Source organism: Tamandua tetradactyla, chromosome 2 (genome assembly GCF_023851605.1).
Source record: "Tamandua tetradactyla isolate mTamTet1 chromosome 2, mTamTet1.pri, whole genome shotgun sequence".
NCBI classification, from domain to species: domain Eukaryota; kingdom Metazoa; phylum Chordata; class Mammalia; order Pilosa; family Myrmecophagidae; genus Tamandua; species Tamandua tetradactyla.
The window spans coordinates 104,853-128,617 of record NC_135328.1 but is presented as its reverse complement, the minus strand read 5'-3'; the positions used below and the strand labels follow the sequence as shown (position 1 = coordinate 128,617).

The 23,765-nt window shown below is 37.1% G+C and overlaps 1 protein-coding gene across 1 annotated transcript; it reads right to left on the bottom strand.

Annotated features, from left to right (window-relative positions):
* Nucleotides 1-22,359: 22,359 nt before the first annotated feature.
* On the bottom strand, nucleotides 22,360-23,286 carry LOC143655236 (olfactory receptor 4S2-like). Its single transcript, XM_077126674.1, has one exon. The coding sequence runs from the start codon at nucleotides 23,284-23,286 to the stop codon at nucleotides 22,360-22,362; it is 927 nt and encodes a 308-aa protein (XP_076982789.1).
* Nucleotides 23,287-23,765: the final 479 nt, after the last annotated feature.

Below are 23,765 nucleotides of genomic sequence, written 5' to 3'. Positions count from 1 at the left end.
TTTTCTAAGTATAGGATCATGTAATCTGCAAATAATGAAAAATTTACTTCTTACTTTCCTGTTTGGTGCATTTTTTTTCTTTCTCCTCTCTAACCATTCCAGGTAGGACTTCTAATACATGGGTGAATATCAGTGGTGACAGTGGGCATCCTTGTTTATTCCCAATCTTAAGGGGAATGCTTTCAATTTCTCACCATTAAATATGATGCTGGCCATGGGTTTTTCATATATCCCCTTTATAATATTGAGAAAGTTGTCTTTGACTTCCTAACATTTGAAGTGTTTTTATTAGAAAATGATGCGGAACTCTGGCCAATGCTTTTTCAACATCAATCAATATGACCATGTGAATGTTCCCTTTTGATTTGTTAATTTGCTGTATTATGTTGATTGATTTTCTTATGTTGAACCAACTTTGCATTCCTGGCTGAAATCCATTTGGTCATGATGTATAATTCATTTAATGTGGTGTAGGATTTGATTTGCTAATATTTTGTTAAGAATTTTCACATCTAAGTTCACTAGGGAGATTGGTCTGTAGTTTTCTTCTCTTGTATTGTCTTTATCTGATGTTAGTATTAGAGTGAGGTTAGCTTCATGAAATGAGTTAAGTAGAATTTCTTTTTCCTCAATTTGTGAAGAGTTTGAGAAGGTTTGGTATTAGTTCTTTTCAGGATGTTTGATTCTGGGCTTTTCTTTGTGGGATGATTTTTAATGACTGATTGAATCTCTTTACTTGTAATTGTCTTGTTGAGAGCCTCTGTTTCTTATTGATTAAGTATAGGTAATTCATGTGTTTCTTGGAATAGGTCCACTTTAACTATATTGTCTAGTTTGTTAGCATATAATTGTTCATAATATTCTCTAATAATTTTTAAAATTTCTTCATTACCTGTGGTAATGACCCCCTCTCATTTCTGATTTTGTTCATTTGAATCCTCATTTTTTTTCTTCATTAGCCCACCTAGGTGTCCATCAAATTTATTGATTTTTTTTAAAAAAACAAGTTTTAGTTTTAGTGATTTTATTTTTTCTTTCTTTTTTCATTTTAATTTCCTTGCTGGTATTCTTCAATTCTGTGTCCTCTTCCAGATCTCATTGATTCTTGAGCATGAAACTGGAAAAAAAACTACTTTGATACACTCCTGACCTACTCTTATACCTTGTGTTAATTTGCAAGCTGCCAGAATGTAATATACCTGAAATGGAATTGCTTTTAAAAAGGAGAATTTACTTTTTAAAAAAAAGGAGAATTTTTTAAGTTTCAAGAGTACAGTTTCAAGGCTGTGAATATGTCCAAATTAAGGCAAACCTATGAAAATGTCAAAATTAAGGCATCCAGGGAAAGATACCTTAGTTCAAAATGGCTGATAATGGTCAGGGTTTTTCTCTCAGCTGGAAAAGCACATGGTGAATCTGCTAGCTTTATCTCCTCATTTCATAAGGCTTCCCTGGGGGCATTTTCCTTCTGATCCAAAGTTCTGTGGGTTCTGTTGGTTCTCGTAGCTCTGTGGCTTTTCCCAAAATGGTTCCCTAAGCAACTCCAGTTTAAATGGGTGTAGACACATATTCATGGGAACCATACAATCAAAAGTTACCACCCACAATTTGTTGGGTCATATCTCCATGGAAATAATTTTAAAAATTACACTCAGCAATACTGAATGAGAATTAAAGGTCATGGCTTTTCTGGGGTACATAATAGCTTCAAACTGGTACAGCATCGTATATCTTTCTCCATCTTTTGCTTCTCATCTAGCTTTATTTAAATTTAAAATTAGGTCATTTATTGTTGGGTCTGATTTTACCACCACTCTGAGAGTTTCTAGGTTTTAATTAGTACATTCAGACACTTCACATTTGTTCTGTTTATTGGCATATTTGAATGAATATCATCTATTTGATGGTTAGGTTCTGATGTCAGCTTGGCCAAGTGATGATACTCAGCTGTTTGGTCAGGCAAGCACTGATCTGACTGTTGGTGCAAGGATATTTCGTGGCTTGTTGATAAACTGGAAGGTTTATGTATTAAATCACCTTTCAGTTGATTGCATCTGTGACTGATCACATCTGAGATCAACTAAGGCACATCTCCCACCAACAAGATAATCCAATCAGCCCAAGACTTTAGGGAAGATGAGAAACTTTTTCAATTCTTCTTCAGTCAATGAGACTCTTCTCTGGAGTGCTCAGATCTTTTATCAGAGCTATCATGTTCACAGCATGCCTTAACAATTTTTGATTCTTCCATTACCATGGTTGCATAAGAAACCTTCATTAATCTCATTCTTACAGATATCTCCATTTGGATCTGTTTTTCTATAGAACCCTGACTAATACAATCCATATTTGTAATTGTTTTCTGATCCATTTCCTTGTCATTCTTCTTTTGTTTTGAGTCTTTTGCCCTTTTTTATGCTTTCTGTAGTTTCATTGGAACATTTAATATGATTCAATTTTATCTTCCCTGTTAACCTCCCAGTTCCTCTAAAAGCCATTTATTGGTTGTACTGGATTTTATAATATTTATTTACTGCTGATCTCAATCCACTTTCAAATAGTGCTCTATCACTTCATGGCTGGTGGAGGTACTTAAAAACAGGGTACTCTCAATTTCTCCTGCCCAGCCCTGATAACATTGCTGGCATTCATTTCACCTATCCATAGGCTAGAATTAACCATTTTAATTGTTTATTCTTTAACTGTTATTTCAATTGTTATTTAAAAAGCTATTTTTAATTTAGACCATGTTATCTTACCTTTGTTTATTCTTTCTACAAACATTCCTTCTTTTTATGTATATTTAATTTTAAAACTTTATCATTTTTCTTTCTCTAAAGAGCTACTGTTAATGCTTCTTGAAAAACAGTTCTACTGGCAAATAGATTCCCTCAATTTTTGTTAGTCTCAGAAAGTTTTAATTTCTCCTTTACTTTTTTAAAAATGGTTTTTTTGACTAATCACCACACACAGTCCATACATAGTTTACAACCAATGGCTCATGATATCATCACATGTTTGTGTATTCATCACCATGATCCTTTGTAGAACATTTGTGTTACTCCAGAAAAAATAAATAAATAGAAAAAAGAAAAAACCTCCTACATCTCAAACCCCTTACCCTTACCCTCACTGCTTCATTGATCTTTAGTATTTAAATCTACCCATGGTATTTTACCCCTTATTCCCTCTATTATTTATTCATTTTTATCCATATTTTTAAACTCATCTGTCCATAGTCTGGATTTAAAAAGCATCAGATGCAAGATTTTCACAATCACAATGTCACTTTGTAAAAGTTATATCATTATACAATCATCTTCAAGAGTCAAGGCTGCTGGAACACAGTTCAGCAGTTTCAGGTAGTTCCATCCAGCCACTCTAATATACCATAAATGAAAAAAAGGGGCATCTATATAATACATAAGAATAACTCCAGGATAATCTTTCAAGTCTGTTTTGAAATATCTCAGCCACTGAAACTTTATTTTGTCTCATTTCTCTCTTCCCCTTTTTGGTCAAGAAACCTTTATCAATCCCATCATGTTGGGTTCTGGCTCATTCTGGGAGATCCACCCCATGTTGCAAGGGAGATTTACACCCCTAGGAGGCATGTCCCACATAGGGGGGTGGACAGGGAGTTCACCAGGAGAGTTGGCTTAGAGAGAAAGAGAGAGGCTACATCTGAGCAAAAAAAAAGAAGTTCTCTGGGGGTGACCCTTAGGCAGAATTTAAAGTAGGCTTAGCCTATATTTTGCAGGAATAAGCTTCATAAGGGCAAGCCCCAAGATCAAGGGCTCAGCCTATTGATTTGGTTGTCCCCACTACTTACAAGATTATCACAAATTTTCCAAATGCAGAAGTTGACTACTTCCTCCTTTCTCCCCAGCCCCTTAAGGTGATTTTGCAAATAATTATTTACTCATTGTTTAGATTATTCTTGGATATATCAGGACATCACATTAACCTGGACAATCTGACAAGATCTCATGCCTTATTCAAGATTCAGTGTACATATAATGTCCAACTGAAGTGGCCATACAAGTAAAATTAGGTAGTACACTACCCTAAATATAAATTTTGTATCTACTAAATATCTCTCCCTTTGTTCTCACGCAGAAGTTGAAGTTTTAAAATATTGATAAGATCATCCTTTATCCTGTATTCTGATCTATCCCAGTCATATCCAGATCAGCATCATTCATTTCTCCAGTCAAAATCTGATCTATTTTTCAACTTTGTGTGTGTGTATTCCTCACCATGATCATTTTATTTACTTATTGTAAAAGTTTTATTTTCACATTTTTAAACATTTTTATTGTATAATATAACATATATACAAAGCAAAGAAAGAACAAAGCAATAGTTTTCAAACTGCTGAGTTTCATAGCTTCAGAGATCTAATTCTGAATCTTAGGTGTCACATAAATACTCAAGGTTTCTGGGAATGACCAGCTTATATACAAACAGCTCAGTATCTCAGACTTTAGAAATAACAGTTGCAACTTATGAATACATGTGACTTCTGTAAAAGCTTACAGCCTAGGACCCTCTACAATAGGCTCCAACCAGATAACCCATGCTTTCAACTTCAGTTCACAAAAATTTTATATTATACTTAGTCCATCAGAGTAAGGCATAGTAATATTTGTCTTTTTATTTTTGGCATTTTATTCAATATACAGTTCTTAAGGTTCATTCACCTATTTCATGCCTCACAATTTCATTCCTTCTTGCAGCCGCTCAGTAGTCTGTTGTATGTATACACCACAGTTCCCTCCTCTGTTCCTTAGCCAATACCTCAGGCCACATCCATCTACTGTGAATCATGAACAATGCCACTAGTGTGCAAATGCCCATTTTTGTCCCTACACTCACTTCCTCTAGGTATATACTGAGAAATGGGGTTTCTAGAACATATGGCAACCCCACCCCTAGCTTCTTGTGGAATTACAGCACTGTTCTCTGGAGGAGCTTCACCTCTCAGTTTCCCTACTGACAGTGAATAGGTACATCTCTTTCTCCACATTTTTTCTAGCACTTCCTGTGAAGCCTCTGGACTGTTTCTCCTCTTCTGACCAGCATGTGGCACTTGTCTGCCCATAGCTTCCTACCAGCTTCAAGTGATGCAGAACCTTTAATTTCAGCAGGTTCTCCCTGCCAGAAGCATGGTTGATACAGGAGTAATGTAGGGGGCATCTTTAATTGCTTCTGTTTTCCAGTCTGTGGAAAGAGGTATTCCACTTGTGCTGGGTTCTACCCTGCTTTTCTTGGGGAAGATACACCCATCAGGGAATTATTTCTAAAATAATAAGTCATGAAATACAAAATTACTCCTTGGCCTATGGGCTGCAGAATTTTAAAAGTAAAAGGATTTTATTGTTTTTTTTAGTGTCCTTGTTAATTATTTTGAAAATTTTAAAGAAAGAAGAATCTATTGCTAAGTGAAATTCATAAGCATTAAAAAAAGAATGTGTTCACAGAGTGACAATATTTCTGCAATCAAACCAAATGCCAAAGTTTTAGCAAATAGAACTCTGATTGAAGCCCCACTATCATCCACCATAATCCATCTGTTTTTTTTTTTTGGCAGATACCAGATAGGTTAACAAGACAGAAATATTTTACAGAATATTGTCTCTGCATTCTTCACTCCTTCAGTAGTGTCACTAATCTCAGCAATACTTACCAAGATGAAGAATTGATATTCATTTGCTATATTTCTTGGGAGCAACTGAAGAAATATTTGGGGAGCTTCTGTTTGGATGTTTCTGCCAAATGGGCACTTATTCCACTGAACAAGTACCAATACAGTTGTATCAGCTACTAAAAACAGTCAGAGACTGAGAAATTAGCTTGGATTGAATCCATGGACCCATTAACCACTGTGGGATGAACCTGGCCTGAATTCTAGCATCTACCCTCTCTGATGTCCTACTCTAATGACAGGAAGTAGTAGGATTTTGGGTTCCTTTCTATCATAGTCAGCTCTGAAAATTCTGAGCATTCTCTTTCCCTATTTCAAAGTTACACAGGCACTAGAGGTTCTTTTGTGTAAGGATTTTATATATATATATATATGTGTGTGTATATATATATATGTATATATATATATATAAGTGTGCTGCTCTTTCCTCAAGCTCTCCAACATCCCATTAAATCACTGGGTCCTGGATCTGAAAAAAATTTGATTTTGTGCCTTTGAGAGACTACAGTTTTCGACTGCAGTCACTGACATTAATGTTTATCTCATCATGTCTTTTTATTATTAATAAACAATTCATGCAATGCCGTAATTGGTTTATCATCCATCTTGTCCCTAGAAATATCATGATCTATTTCCATTTTCACAGAACCCAGCAGGAAAAGGCACCTGATTGCACTTTGTCCTTGCTGTCATTTTGATAATTATATATGATAGTTATCAACTGCTGCTACTTGCCCTTCTAGAATACTATTATTCCCACTGACACCAGAGAGAAAATTTCTAGGGAAGCATCTTCATTTATGATTCTCATAAAACATCACAGAATTATTTGTGTCCCTCTCACCAGCACACCCTCATCATGTTAAGTGATGATGTTTTATGGGTCTTCTCAGTCTCCTGGGTCCTCTCAGTAACATAGTAGCTCATGGGATCGCTGACTTTGGATTCCACATTCTTGATGCTTGGGTCTGTTCAATATTAAGTCAAGGAAATTCCTCCATTTTCACTTCACTTATGAGCATGACTATGGAAGGATGAAAAAATGCCCATACTCAAATCCCCAGAACCTGTGACTATATTAGGCTACATGGCACATGGAATTAAGGTTACAGATGGAATTAAGGATGTTAAACACCTGATTGTAAAGTAGGGAGAAAATCCTGAATACCCAGAATGACTCAATGTAATCACCAGCATCCTTAAGCATGGAAGAGAGAGGTAGATGAGAAATTCATAAGGAGATATTACAGTGGAAGAAAATTCAAAAGATATACAACTTTGCTCTCTTGGCAGGAGGGAAGGGGCCATAATCAAAGGAATGTGGGTAGCCTCTAGAAGATGGAAAAACCAAAGAATGGATACTCACTTGGAGCCTTCAGTAAAAAACATAGTCCTTTGACAATTTTATGTTAACCCAGAGCCTGTGTAACACTTCCAACTTACAGAGCTGTTAGACATAATTTTGCCCTAATTTGTTACAGGTCCCTGGTTTTGTCACAGCTCCAATCATTGTGGGGAGGAAACTTTTAAGTTGTGAGTTGTGAACCCAAGTTTCATTCACTTCTAGCTTTTTTTTTTGCTATATACCTGGGATCACATTTCATTCTTTTTTCATGTAAGTATTCCATTATCACAGCACCATTTGTTGAATTTTTGTTTGTTTGCTTTTTCTTTCTTTGCTTGTTTGTTTGTTTTGAGGAAGTGCATGGGCCAGAAATCAAACCTGGGTCTCCCACATGGCAGGAGAAAATAGCATCACTGAATTGTCATTCCCTTCTAGTTTGACTGCATTCTCGAATTTAAGACTACCTGTAAGGTACCTTCCAACATGTTTCATAGGATTTGTGCATTGCAGTCATTCCCAGTATACCTAACCACTGGAAATTATGGTGTGAGGAATCTGAGGGAGATTTGAATCTGGGAGTGTATTTTTACCTGTTGGAGATAATCTTTTGCAGAAATCATTAGAGATAACAGTATTGAGAGATTTCCTGTTAAGGAATTATGAAATAAAAATTAAGTTAGAGGGCAATTGACAGGACTTCCAGTGATAATTTCATAGAAAGAAAGTTTATGTTTCCCTAAAGATGTGCTTCAGATTGCCATAAAGGCCAGAGGAAGAACTTCAGGTCAAGGCAAAATCTGGGTTCCTCAGTTAATATAGAAGACTAAATTTTTAATAGGCCATTTTTTCCCTCTCCATTTCCAGAGGATTTAGAGTAAAAGTGACAATGGTAATGACAGCTTGTTTGTAAGATCTTAGAGCTTTAATGGTTGCCCAATAAAATTGATGCCTCAGTCACCAGAAATAACTGAAGGCATTCCACAAGTGGGAAATATATTTTCTAACAGATTTTAACAACTGCTATAGCCTATACATAATGACAAGGAAAGTCCTCTGTCCATCCTGAGAATATACAGACGATGAATCACTAGGACAGAGTCATAATTCATGCTGGGTGCCGTTTGAATGAGCTCTAGTTGTAAATGTTTATAGGGGCCAGAAGGTGGCAATATGTAATCTCTAGCACTGGGGATGGATTTTCTCAGGTTGTGTTGTTGATTGATACGGCATTTATTGTAAATGCAGGTGGCAGCCTTATTAGAATATCCTCACCAATATTTATCTAGTTTTTGAACCATCTTGTTGGCAGTGTGGTGAGAGAAGATGTGTAAAGTTTAAGGACAGCTTCTTTCAAAATTTAGGAAATACCAAGCAACTGTCCTTGTTATCCTAAAAAGTGTTGGGATTAAGCATGCACCATTCATCCAGCCAAGTTTGTTTTTCAGCCTGTGCTGGTTTGAATCTATTGTGTTCCCCAGAAAAGCCAAGTTCTTTAATCCTCATTCAATATTACTGGGTGGGAGCTTTTTGATTTGTTTCCATGGAGATGTGACCAATTGTGAGTGCAACTTTTGATTAGATGATTTCCATGGAGATGTGAAACCACCTAATCAAAGAATATCAAAGAAATGCTCTAGCAGAGTTCCACGCAAAGGCATGTAACTGAAACCCCATTAGATGTACTCACTCATGTGAGTACATCTAATTCAAGGTGGGATTTGCTTACTGGAGCCCTTTAAGAGGGAGACACTATGGAAAAAGTTTTAGAGCCCATACAGCTGGAGAACTTTGGAGATGAAGAAGGAAAATGCCCCTGGGGGAGCTTCATGAAACAAGAAGCCTCGGGAGAAAACTAGCAGATAATGCCTTGTTCACCATGTGCCTTTTCAGTTAAGAGAGAAACCTTGACCATCATAAGCCTTCTTGAACCAAGTGTCTTTCCCTAAATGACTTAGATTGGACATTTTTATAGCCTTGCCTTAATTTGGACATTTTCACAGGATTAGAACTGCAAATTTGCAACTTAATAAATTCTCTTTTCTAAAAGCCATTTTGTTTCTGGTATATCACATTCTAGCAGCTTGCAAACCATAACACAGCCATAGGTGCTGTTTCTTCTTTTACCACCAGATGATTTGAGCATATTTGGTTAAACGTAAGCATTGACATGCATGAATACATTAATGGGGGTCAATTACATGTCTTTGCATGTAACTCTGCTAGAACACTTCTTTGATATTCTGGTTCTGCTTTTCTTTTTTTTTTCTTTTTTTTATTAATTAAAAAAATTAACTAACACAACATTTAGAAACCATTCCATTCTACAGATGCAATCAGTAATTCTTAATATCATCACATGGATGTATGATCATCATTTCTTAGTACATTTGCATCGATTTAGGAAGAGAACTAGCAAAACAACAGAAAAAGATATAGAATGAAAATATAGAGAAAAAATAAAAATAATAATAAAAATAAAAAATAGAAAAAATATATAAAAAAGAAAAAAGGAAAAAGAAAAAACAAAAAACACAAACAAACAAACAAACAAACAAAAAACTATAGCTCAGATGCAGCTTCATTCAGTGTTTTAACATAATTACATTACAATTAGGTAGTATTGTGCTGTCCATTTTTGAGTTTTTGTATCTAGTCCTGTTGCACAGTCTGTATCCCTTCAGCTCCAATTACCCATTATCTTACCCTGTTTCTAACTCCTGCTGGTCTCTGTTACCAATGACATATTCCAAGTTTATTCTTGAATGTCGATTCACATCAGTGGGACCATACAGTATTTGTCTTTTAGTTTTTGGCTAGACTCACTCAGCATAATGTTCCCTAGGTCAATCCATGTTATTACATGCTTCATAAGTTTATCCTGTCTTGAAGCTGCATAATATTCCATTGTATGTATATACCACAGTTTGTTTAACCACTCGTCTGTTGATGGACATTTTGGCTGTTTCCATCTCTTTGCAATTGTAAATAATGCTGCTATAAACATTGGTGTGCAAATGTCCGTTTGTGTCTTTGCCCTTAAGTCCTTTGAGTAGATACCTAGCAATGGTATTGCTGGGTCGTATGGCAATTCTATATTCAGTTTTTTGAGGAACCGCCAAACTGCCTTCCACAGTGGTTGCACCATTTGACATTCCCACCAACAGTGGATAAGTGTGCCTCTTTCTCCGCATCCTCTCCAGCACTTGTCATTTTCTGTTTTGTTGATAATGGCCATTCTGGTGGGTGTGAGATGATATCTCATTGTGGTTTTGATTTGCATTTCTCTAATGGCCAGGGACATTGAACATCTCTTCATGTGCCTTTTGGCCATTTGTATTTCCTCTTCTGAGAGGTGTCTGTTCAGGTCTTTTTCCCATTTTGTAATTGGGTTGGCTGTCTTTTTGTTGTTGAGTTGAACAATCTCTTTATAAATTCTGGATACTAGACCTTTATCTGATATGTCATTTCCAAATATTGTCTCCCATTGTGTAGGCTGTCTTTCTACTTTCTTGATGAAGTTCTTTGATGCACAAAAGTGTTTAATTTTGAGGAGCTCCCATTTATTTATTTATTTCTTCAGTGCTCTTGCTTTAGGTTTAAGGTCCATAAAACCGCCTCCAATTGTAAGTTTCATAAGATATCTCCCAACATTTTCCTCTAACTGTTTTATGGTCTTAGACCTAATGTTTAGATCTCTGATCCATTTTGAGTTAACTTTTGTATAGGGTGTGAGATACGGGTCTTCGTTCATTCTTTTGCATATGGATATCCAGTTTTCTAGGCACCATTTATTGAAGAGACTGTTCTGTCCCAGGTGAGTTGGCTTGACTGCCTTATCAAAGATCAAATGTCCATAGATGAGAGGGTCTATATCTGAGCACTCTATTCGATTCCATTGGTCGATATATCTATCTTTATGCCAATACCATGCTGTTTTGACTACTGTGGCTTCATAATATGCCTTAAAGTCTGGCAGCATGAGACCTCCAGCTTCGTTTTTTTTCCTCAAGATACTTTTAGCAATTCGGGGCACCCTGCCCTTCCAGATAAATTTGCTTATTGGTTTTTCTATTTCTGAAAAATAAGTTGTTGGGATTTTGATTGGTATTGCATTGAATCTGTAAATCAATTTAGGTAGGATTGACATCTTAACTATATTTAGTCTTCCAATCCATGAACACAGTATGCCCTTCCATCTATTTAGGTCTACTGTGATTTCTTTTAACAGTTTTTTGTAGTTTTCTTTGTATAGGCCTTTTGTCTCTTTAGTTAAATTTATTCCTAAGTATTTTATTCTTTTAGTTGCAATTGTAAATGGAATTCGTTTCTTGATTTCCCCTTCAGCTTGCTCATTACTAGTGTATAGAAATGCTACAGATTTTTGAATGTTGATCTTGTAACCTGCTACTTTGCTGTACTCATTTATTAGCGCTACTAGTTCTGTTGTGGATTTTTCTGGGTTTTTGACGTATAGTATCATATCGTCTGCAAACAGTGATAGTTTTACTTCTTCCTTTCCAATTTTGATGCCTCGTATTTCTTTTTCTTGTCTAATTGCTCTTGCTAGAACCTCCAACATGATTTTGAATAATAGTGGTGATAGTGGACATCCTTGTCTTGTTCCTGATCTTAGGGGGAAGGTTTTCAATTTTCCCCCATTGAGGATGATACTAGCTGTGGGTTTTTCACATAACCCTCTATCGTTTTAAGGAAGTTCCCTTCTATTCCTATATTTTGAAGTGTTTTCAACAGGAAAGGATGTTGAATCTTGTCGAATGCCTTCTCTGCATCAATTGAGATGATCATGTGATTTTTCTGCTTTGATTTGTTGATATGGTGTATTACATTAATTGATTTTCTTATGTTGAACCATCCTTGCATACCTGGGATGAATCCTACTTGGTCATGATGTATAATTCTTTTAATGTGTTGTTGGATACAATTTGCTAGAATTTTATTGAGGATTTTTGCATCTATATTCATTAGAGAGATTGGTCTGTAATTTGCTTTTTTTGTAATATCTTTGCCTGGTTTTGGTATGACGGTGATGTTGGCTTCATAGAATGAATTAGGTAGCTTTCCCTCCACTTCGATTTTTTTCAAGAGTTTGAGGAGAGCTGGTACTAATTCTTTCTGGAATGTTTGGTAGAATTCACATGTGAAGCTGTCTGGTCCTGGACTTTTCTTTTTGGGAAGCTTTTGAATGACTGATTCAATTTCTTTACTTGTGATTGGTTTGTTGAGGTCATCTATTTCTTCTTGAGTCAAAGTTGGTTGTTCATGCCTTTCCAGGAACCCATCCATTTCATCCAAATTGTTGTATTTATTAGCATAGAGTTGTTCATAGTATCCTGTTATTACCTCCTTTATTTCTGTGAGGTCAGTGGTTATGTCTCCTCTTCCATTTCTGATCTTATTTATTTGCATCCTCTCTCTTCTTCTTTTTGTCAATCTTGCTAAGGGCCCATCAATCTTATTGATTTTCTCATAGAACCAACTTCTGGCCTTATTGATTTTCTCTATTGTTTTCATGTTTTTAATTTCATTTATTTGTGCTCTAATCTTTGTTATTTCTTTCCTTTTGCTTGCTTTGGGGTTAGTTTGCTGTTCTTTCTCCAGTTCTTCCAAGTGGACAGTTAATTCCTGCATTTTTGCCTTTTCTTCTTTTCTGATATAAGCATTAAGGGCAATAAATTTCCCTCTTAGCACTGCCTTTGCTGCATCCCATAGGTTTTGATATGTTGTGTTTTCATTTTCATTCACCTCGAGATATTTACTAATTTCGCTTGTAATTTCTTCCTTGACCCACTCATTGTTTAAGAGTGTGTTGTTGAGCCTCCACATATTTGTGAATTTTCTGGCACTCTGCCTATTATTGATTTCCAACTTCATTCCTTTATGATCTGAGAAAGTGTTGTGTATGACTTCAATCTTTTTGAATTTGTTTAGACTTGCTTTGTGACCCAGCATATGGTCTATCTTTGAGAATGATCCATGAGCACTTGAGAAAAAGGTGTATCCTGCTGTTGTGGGATGTAATGTCCTATAAATGTCTCTTAAGTCTAGCCCATTTATTGTAATATTCAAATTCTCAGTTTCTTTATTGATCCTCTGTCTAGATGGTCTGTTCATTGATGAGAGTGGTGAATTGAAGTCTCCAACTATTATGGTATATGTGTCTATTTCCCTTTACAGTGAGTGCAGTGTATTCCTCATGTATTTTGGGTCATTCTGGTTCAGTGCATAAATATTTATGATTGTTATGTCTTCTTATTTAATTGTTCCTTTTATTAGTAGATAGTGTTCTTCTTTGTCTCTTTTAACTGTTTTACATTTGAAGTCTAATTTGTTGGATATTAGTATAGCTACTCCTGATCTTTTCTGGTTGTTATTTGCATGAAATATCTTTTCCCAACCTTTCACTTTCAACCTATGTTTATCTTTGGGTCCAAGATGTGTTTCCTGTAGACAGCATATAGAAGAATTCTGTTTTTTAATCCATGTTGCCAGTCTCTATCTTTTGATTGGGGAATTCAGTCCATTGACATTTAGTGTTATTACTGTTTGGATAATATTTTCCTCTACCATTTTGCCTTTTGTATTATATATATCATATCTGATTTTCTTTCTTTCTACACTCTTCTCCACACCTCTCTCTTCTGTCTTTTCATATCTGACTCTAGTGCTCCCTTTAGTATTTCTTGCAGAGCTGGTCTCTTGGTCACAAATTCTCTCAGTGACTTTTTGTCTGAGAATGTTTTAATTTCTCCCTCATTTTTGAAGGACAATTTTGCTGGATATAGGAGTCTTGGTTGGCAGTTTTTCTCTGTTAGTAATTTAAATATATCATCCCACTCTCTTCTAGCTTCCATGGTTTCTGCTGAGAAATCTACACATAGTCTTATTGGGTTTCCCTTGTATGTGATGGATTGTTTTTCTCTTGCTGCTTTCAAGATCCTCTCTTTCTCTTTGACCTCTGACATTCTAACTAGTAAGTGTCTTGGAGAACACCTATTTGGGTCTATTCTCTTTGGGGTGTGCTGCACTTCTTGGATCTGTAATTTTAGGTCTTTCATAAGAGTTGGGAAATTTTCAGTGATAGTTTCTTCCATTAGTTTTTCTCCTCCTTTTCCCTTCTCTTCTCCTTCTGGGACACCCACAACACATATATTTGTGTGCTTCATATTATCATTCAATTCCCTGAGCCCCTGCTCAAATTTTTCCATTCTTTTCCCTATAGTTTCTTTTTCTTTTTGGAATTCAGATGTTCCATCCTCCAGTTCACTAATTCTAGCTCTGTCTCTTTAAATCTACCATTGTAGTTATCCATTGTTTTTTTCATCTCTTCTACTGTATCTTTCATTCCCATAAGTTCTGTGATTTGTTTTTTCAGACTTTCTATTTCTTCTTTTTGTTCAGCGCATGTCTTCTTCATGTCCTCCCTCAATTTATTGATTTGGTTTTTGAAGAGATTTTCCATTTCTGTTCATATATTCAGAATTAGTTGTCTCAGCTCCTGTATCTCATTTGAACTATTGGTTTGTTCCTTTGACTGAGCCATATCTTCAATTTTCCTGGCGTGATCCATTATTTTTTGCTGGTGTCTGCACATTTAATCAGATTTCCCTGGGTGTGGGACCTAGCATGTTGAAGGATTTTCCTGTGAAATCTCTGGGCTCTGTTTTTCTTATCCTGCCCAGTATGTGGTGCTCGTTTGTCTGCAGGTCCCACCAGTAAAAGATGCTGTGGCTCCTTTAACTTTGGAAGACTCTCGCTGTGGGGGAGGGTCACCAGCCGAAGCAGCTTGGGGGAGTGCCGCTCCAAATCTCCCAGCCGGCCCAGGGATCCGCGCATGGGGGTGGCACTGGCCGCCGTGACTTGGGGGTGTGCCAATCCAAATCTCCTAGCTGGCCGGGAAGCCAAGTGTGGGGGGGTGCTGGCCGCCGTGGCTTCAGGGGACTGCCTGTCCAATTCTCCCAGCCGTTCCGGGAAGTAGGGAGGAAGGGGCTCTGGCCACCAGCCACCACGGCCCGGGGAAGCATGCGCCCCTTGGGGGATTTCACCGCAGCAGATTCTTCCAGCTGGTTCAGCCGTTCCAGAATGGGGTACGCTGTCTTTTTGGTCTCTGTCGTGGCTCCAGGAGCTGTTCTGTACCATTTCTGTTTCTTTAGTAGCTGTTCTGGAGGAGGAACTAAGACCCGCGCATCTTACTAAGCTGCCATCTTCTCCGGAAGTCTGCTTTTCTTTTGATATGAGCCTCCATTTTTTATAATAGCAATAGGTTTATGAGGAAGTAAGGTGGAAAATTGTAAGTCACTGACTAGTGGTCTGATCTTTATAGGGGATCCAGTTCAGATAAGGAAGACTGATTTCCATAGCATTACAAAATTATGAACAACTCTTAAAGCATATCAACTGTCAGTATAAATGTTAATAAGCAATGATGGCATATAAGCATTAGTAAGAGTGTATAGTTATGCTTGTTAGACTGAGGTAAATTGGGACAAGTAACATTGTTCAATTAGTTCAAATGGTATTGTTACTGCATATCCAGCTTGAAATTTTCCTTTAGTTAATAGGATAGAGGATCCATCAACAAAGAGGGTAAGGTCAGGACTGTGCAAATGTATAGCTTTTAAGTCAGGATGGTGAGTTACTAACTGAGAGGTAACTGTAGGAGCCAAGGGTTAAAACAAGACCTACAGATTTTGTTGGGAGCAGCTGACCTCAGGATGGTGGCAGTAAGCTGTGGAGATTGTTATGTAGAGCAGTCTGGGAGGAAGAGAATGTTTGCCCCAAATGGTTATGTTAAGTATGAAGAACACTGAAAGATAAGAACTTTGCTCCCTCAGGAAATGCATGCATGCTTATTGATATCCTGTGGTATTTAACCAGGATCTGGTTAAGAATAAAATTGTCTGAAGTCTGTCTGAAGTAAACTCAAGCTTCAGACACCCTGAGCCTGTCTGTGTCTTTTTTTCTTTCTTCTTTTCTTTTCTTTCTCATCATTCCTTAATATCCTTCGAGTTCCATTTCAATAGGAAGCAACAGGTAACCATTTCAAAGATATGAGGAACTATTTCATCTGGCAAAGGCAATAGACAGGAGGGTTAATGGTGTTGCATTTTCCTGGAGTTAAATTAGGAGGTGAGAGTTAAAGGATTTCACAGAAAGTCAATATGCTGGAGTGTAGATGTTGATTAAATTTAGGCTTAAAATGCTTTGGACAGTGTGTTGGTTTGAAACTCTTAAAGAAAAGCCAGTTCTGCCAATCCAATCTCCTGGGGGCAGACCTCTTGTTAGGTGGGACATTTAGATTAGGTTGTTTCCATGAAGATGTGACATACAGTTCTGGGTGGGACCTTTTGATTAGGTGGTTTCTATGGAGATGTGACCCTTCCCATTCAGGATGGATCTTAATTAGTTTACAAGAGTCCTTAAGAGAGCTCATGGAGAAGAAATAACTCAGAACTTAGGCACAGAGTGCAGACAGCTAGACACAGACATTTGAAAATGAGGAAGGAAGATGCCCCAGGTGATGCCAGAAGCCAAGAGAGCTGTTTGAAACCAGAAGACTAGAGAGAAGGGCAGCAGATATTGCCATGTGCCTTCCCATGACATAGAGAAACTCTGGACACAATCATCCTTTTTTGAGTGAAGGTATTGTTGATGCCTTAATGTGGACATTTTCATAGCCTTAGAACCATAAATTTGTAACCTAATAAATCCCCTTTGTAAAAGCCAATGCATTTCTGGTATGTTGCATTCTAGCAACTTTAGGAAAACAGACAGCATGAGGAGTCTATAAATAGGCATCATTACCCAGTGTTATGTATGCAGATACATCATCTAATTTCATGGCTTTGACTACAACTTTTTTTTTTCACATAGGCAGGCACCAGGAATCAAACCTGGGTTCTCTGGCATGGCAGGCAAGCATTCTTGCCTGCTGAGCCATCGTGGCCCACCCTGACTACCACTTTTGTGCAGACAGGGTATGCTCAAGCCATAGCACCTACTTATAAGCTAGAATAGGCAATAGATCTTGCCCCATGATCTTGTCATAGTAAGTCAAAAGCCTGCCGATTACTTTCATGGATGAATAGAGTAAATGGATTAGAATAATTTGTTAGCCCAAAATGAGAGGAGTTAACAAAGCCATTTTAAGTTGTTCAAAATCCTGTTTTTAAGAGTTGCCCCAGGGTATATTGTCTTTATAGGGTTCATAAAGGGGGTATCCCAATAAAGAAAAAAATCACAACACAGAGTGAGCAATAGCCTGCTAGCCTATTAAGGATAAAAGAATATCCTTAATTGTTTTTTTGTCATGGTCTTAGAGAATTCCTGGATCAGTTTTACTACTGGGTGAAAGATGAACTCCTTTAGCATTTAAGTCATGACCAAAGCAGTGGACAAAGCAGTGGGCTGTCTCTCAAGTAAGTTGTCAGAGACTTTACATCACTTTTGATCTCACTGTTAGAGTAAATGGATAGAATCTCTAAAGGAGGTGTCTTTAATGGAGGAGCAGAACAAAAAGTCATCAATATGTTGTAATAGAGTGGAGTCATTAGTGAATTTTAGAAGGGTAAGGTCCTGATGTAAAAACTTAGAAAATTAAATATCCTTTATAAACTGAATAAATAGAGAGAAAGGGAGAGAGGGGTAAAGCCATGCAAACAAGAACTTGAAATTAACAAAACCCTTGCTCTATGACAGAGGAGCCAGGGATCACCAACAGCTGGTCTGAGGGAAGAAAGCATCACCTTTGATAATTGTCTGGTCCCAGCTTAAGTTTTGGTCATTCTGGCCCAGTAGCAACAAGAAAGCATGAGGAGTCACTGGTAGAGTGGTCAGGATTTTATCATTTCCCTCCATAGCCTGCAGAAACAGGCTTTTATACTATTGTTTCACAAATGTAGCAACATGCCAATGAAGTTACATAACAGGTGCTGAATCATGGTTACATAACAGGTGCTAATCATGGTTGTACAATTGTGCTGAATCATTCTCTCTTGGAAGTTCAAACCCAGAAGTACTTTAGGCAGCCATTTCCGTAGGCTGCTTACATCTTCAAATACCCGGGGCCTCACAGTGATGCCTTGATTTGGACATTTTCTCAGATTCTAACTATAAGGAAATTCCTTCCAATTGTTTCAGCTGAACCATTTCATGGTATGTGCTTTAAGCGGCCTAGGAAACTAAAACATAGGGAAATTCTGCTATTGTGTTAGCAGAGTGAGAATGTTCCGACAAAGGTAGATAAGGATGAGTAATTAGGGTAGGAGTGGTGTGAGCCAAATGCTTACTGGTTTTCAGGTTTTAATTTTTCATTCATTTTTTTAAGCACCCTTTAAGTTAGCTATGTTAGAATCCTGAATGTTTTTTTAGAGGTGTCTTCATACCAATTGAAATGCCGATATTGCTTTTCTACCTCACTTCAGAGCTGGCTTTTCCAAGTGTGATTTTAGATGACTAATCTTATTTAGCAGAAAAGGTCCACGTGAGGTCTGCTGTAGGTCTAATTCATCTTTAGTGAAATCTTTCCTTTCAGTAAAGTGGGCACAATTCCATAGTCCATAATTCTTCAATATAAAAGCTGCTGAGGGGCCAGTGGACAGAGTGCCCTTAGAATTTGAGCATCTCACCAGCAGTAATATGCTGAGGATACCAAAGCAGAATGCTGTGGAAAAAAATGGTAAGGACTCAGATGCCATTTAAGGAACCTACCAGCTGAGAATAGTTGGCTCAAAAACCCCTTGAGAGGAACTCAATGAAATTGGAAAGCTCAAACTTGGAGAAAGGCAAAAGTTGTTGAGCTGATCTACATTCTTTGAATTTCAATGTAATGTTAGAATTAAGTCTGAAATATCAAAAAATTCCTTCTTGGAATTTTTCTAGAGTATCATCTCAAATCTTGTGATTAATTTTAATTAATTATTTTCAATTTTATTTCTATTTTTTAATTTTAAGTATTAAATTTAAATAAATTAAGTTGTATAATCAATGATCTAAATATCCTAGGTATCAGGATACTGGACAAAAAACCAACGTATATGAACATTCACATTCCAATAAACATAGAAATCTCAGTTTTAATTACAACTTTTAAAAATTCCTTATGTACTTTGTATGATGTAATTATGAATCGGTTCAAGAATAACAGATTATATATCAGCATAGAAAATGTATTTTGGGAATAGTACCTAGAAAGTACATAACTGATCTTAGTTCAACATGTTTTGTATTGTTTGTACAAAACAAAACATGTTGAACTAAGAGCCTGGGCAGTGATAAACACCTGGTAAATGGTCACTGAATGAGTTTGCTTATCAATGTAAGGTATGGCTGGAAGAGTATACCACCTTGATGCAGAAGAAAATAATATTAAACAGGTATAATGGGGGCATCTATTTTCTGGATGTTATTCCACTCTTAGAGGCAATTATGGGCATAGCTTAAAGTTTTATTTAAGGCAATTATGGGCATAGCTTAAAGTTTTATTTAAGGCAATTATGGGCATAACTTAAAATTTTGTCCAGTATCCTGATACCTAGGATATTTAGATCATTGATTACACAACTTAATTTATTGAAATTTAATACTTAAAATTAAAAAATAGAAATAAAATTGAAAATAATTAATTAAAATTAATAATAGGGCTTATTATATAATTTTTTCATATTTATGCTAATAAATTTTGTGAAAATTTGTGAGGAAAAGCAATGGATAACATGTCTCATGTTTTCTGTATAGTATTCTCTTTGCTGAATTGGTCTAACTCCCTGAGATCTGCTCAAAAGCCCTAAGATTTCTCAGCCATAGCACACTCACACAGACACATTCATCACACACACGCACAAGGACACATTTCTTGAAAATAATCCAATTATCCATGAAAACATTTTACATTAAATAAAATCAAACAGAACTATGAATAACTACCTAATCACAGATAATTTTCTTTGGAATGGAGAAAATGCTTTTCCCTGATATATCAGAGGTTTCCATGACCCTGAAAGAAAAAAACAGTAATTTGCACATGTAAAAGTCACCCAAGAGAAAACTGACTGAAAGAGGAGTTCCTGGCAGCAGAGGCAAATGTTGCTACCTCTGTACTTGTTTCTGGATCTCACCCTGGCTGTGAGAGGGGACAAGTGTACTCAGAGAAACTGTGGAAGCAGGTGACTGTTCTGCTGAGGAAAGACAAGAAAGAGCCTGGGCAGTGATAAACACCTGGTAAATGGTCACCGAATGAGTTTGCTTATCAATGTAAGGTATGGCTGGAAGAGTATACCATCTTGATGCAGAAGAAAATAATATTAAACAGGTATAATGGGGGCATCTATTTTCTGGATGTTATTCCACTCTTAGAGGCAATTATGGGCATAGCTTAAAGTTTTATGGGATGTCAGATGTGTGAATATTAAAGCTATCTTTACACATGAAATTGAGCATTGCATGGAAATATGCTAGTAAACTATATCATGCACCAGTGTACAGTGTGCACTAACTAGGGGCATATTTTCACTGTTTTGCAACATGAAATACATTTCTTCATCTGGAAAATGAGAAAATGAGAAGTAGTGCTATTTGCTTTCAGCAAGGAAAGTATCAAAATGAAAGAGTACTGTGGAAAAATCATCACATGAGTAACATATATTTATTTGTTTCCAAATCGGTTCAATTTTTCTGTCTTTGTCTTGGTAGTCAGAGCAAATGGAAGCATGTATCCAGTGTAAAGATCTTTGGATTCCACTAAGGCACAGACCTCTTAAGCGCAAATAACATCAAATATCTAGTCCCAGTGTTTCTAAATTAAAGTTTCCTGAGCAGTGACTTCTGGCTGCATAAAAATTTTGGGGGACATTTTTTGAAATACAGATTTGTATGTCCTTCTCAACTCTGGACTATATTCTGTTGTGCTTTCAAAAATCTCTCCAGGTCATTCCAATTATTGGCCAAGCTTAAGACTAATCTAGTCTTCACCTGAAAATTAAGGGTGTGGAGGCCCATAGCCACCAGTGAGTGCATGTCCATGCTGAGAAAATAACCACGGATTTGTGTCATCCTAGGATGAAGGATCTTGAGTTCTCACTTAGTCCTTCAAACACACATTTCTTGCTGCTTTTGAGCTTTCCTATCTTTAATTCTGTTGTAGCAACATCATCAAATATTCCTTAAGCCTTAAACTTGTGTAATTATACACACACACACACGCATGCACACACATGCACACACACTGCAGCCATAAACATGTACACAGTAACTGGATAATCCAACTGAAGGATAAGTCAATGGGACAGTGGTGGAGGGGCCATCAGAAATATGTTCACCTGCTACAGGAAAAAAGCCCAGGCTGTGGCTCATGGTGAAGGAAAAACATATCACTGAACCAAGTATCAGTTCATCTGAGAAAGGCTAATGTTTGTTCTTCCAGAATCAGTCTCTCTGGCATTGAGAGATAGAAATTCTGCTTAAGTAAGTCAAGAAAGTAGTGAGAAAATGGCTTGGTGTGTTCGTGAAAGTGTTCAAATATTGAAGGAAACATGGTTTCTCAATCAGGCCTTACAGCAAATTGCATTCAGCCTGTTGATTTGAGTCTCAGTCACCGATTTTTCACAGGTGACTATATTACTCAGTTTTTTCAATTTTTCCTGTTAGTCATTGTATTGATTTGAAGCTTTACATACCTGAAAAAAGTATTTTCTCAAAGTTATTCCATTCCTGTTGGTGTGGTCTCTGTTTAGTATGATCCTTTGGTGAGTAGGATCTTAAGATGTGAATGAGGTGGGTCTTAATCCTCCTACTGGAGCCATTTATAAGAGAATGAAATTCAGACAAAGAGACAGAAAGCCACTGAAACCAGAAGCTGAAAGGAATGAACCATGGAAAAGAAGGGAGAGACCAGCAGACACTGCCATTTGCCTTGCCATGTGGCAGAGGAGTTCAGGATTACCAGCAACTGGTCTTTGGCAAGAAAGCATTGTTTGATAATGCCTTGAGTTGGATAGTTTTATCAGCCTCAAAATTGTAATAAATTCTCACTGCTCATGAATTATTTTTATGATATCTGCTCTCAGGAATCTACATAAATGTGGACTGCTAGCCTCTGAGTGCAGATAAAAGACTAGAGTGGTTAGCAGAAGTAATACCTTATTTCTGTAAAATGTGGCATCATTTAATTTTTTTCCTGCCCAAAACTCTGTGAGGTTTGTATTTTTGTCTTCATTGTGCAAATGGATTAGGCAAGGGTGTGAAAATTTAAGGCCATTCAGCTTAAAGTATCATTACTTCTAACTATTTGCTATTAATCTCTCAAATAAAACTTCTTGCCCCACAGTTTCTTCATTGCATTCTTTACTTCTGCATTTCTCAGTGTATAAATCAGGGGATTTAGCATGGGTGTGATTATGGTGTAAAAGACAGCCACAATCTTATCCTCTGAAAAGGTAGTATCAGGGCGCATGTACATGAAAGTACAGGGACCAAAAAAGATGGTGACCACACAAATGTGGGAGCCGCAGGTAGACAGAGCTTTGCGCCTGCCATCTGCCGACTGCTTTCTCAGGGATATCAGGATGACTGTGTAAGAGATGAGCAAGATAACAAAGCCCCCCAGAGCGATGGTCCCGCTGTTGACTGTCAAGACAATACCAACGACATACGTGTCTGTGCAGGCAAGTTTCAGCACAGGGTGGACATCACAAAAGTAGTGGTCAATCTCATTGGGTCCACAAAAGGGCAGCTGGGCCACCAGAGCCAGCTGGAGAAGGGAGTGTATGAACCCACCTATCCAGATCCCCAACAACATGCTATTGCATCGGTTCCGGTCCATGATGGTCGTATAGTGTAGGGGTTTGCAAATGGCCACATAACGATCATAGGCCATTGTGGTAAGAAGGAAGATCTCAGTAGAACCAAAGAAATGTGACCAGAAGAGTTGGAACATACACCCCACATAGGAGATATTTTTAGTCTTGGCTAACAGGTCAGTAATCATTTTGGGAGCTATCACTGAAGAGTAACAAATATCCACAAAAGACAAATAGTCGAGAAAAAAATACATGGGAGATTTGAAAAGGTTACCAATGCAAACTGTCAGTATGATGAGTAGGTTTCCTAGAAGACTGACTGTGTAGAAGAAAGAAAACACCACAAAACAAACTTTTGTGACCTCTGGGTTCTGAGAAAGGCCCAAGAAAATGAACTCGGTGACATTGATTATTTTTTCCATGGAATTAATCCAGCAGGGAAAATTTGCAAGAGACAGTTAAATTATCTGAAAGAAAAACATGAAAGGACCAAGAGCATTATTTTGCATGCAGAAAACAAATATTCAGAGCAGTTGATAATGGAAAATGTGTCCTTATTGCTGCTCAGCACAAATAGTCAAAGGATTTGAAGTGTAAATATTCTGGTCATCTTGTCGCTACATAAAAGACAATTCCTTCAATTCAATGAGGAAACAAAGTTCAAAGTGAATCCTGTCAGTCAGTCACCCACCTGAGGCTCCCACCTTCATCAACAATTTTTTTTCTTATCATTTATTTGGTTAGTATTCTGTATAAGATTATCAGCCTAATTTTGAAACAAACATGCATTTGGTGATATAGTCACATTTCTGTATCCGAAAAAGTTCAGCTCTTGTTTGAAACAGAAAACATATGCCCCCATTTTCCCTTCTGAACAGCCATGCCTCAACAGTGCATTCAC

What these genes read in the sequence shown, in the direction of transcription:
- LOC143655236 (XM_077126674.1), bottom strand. Translation starts at nt 23,286, where the DNA reads ATGGAAAAAATAATCAATGTCACCGAGTTCATTTTCTTGGGCCTTTCT.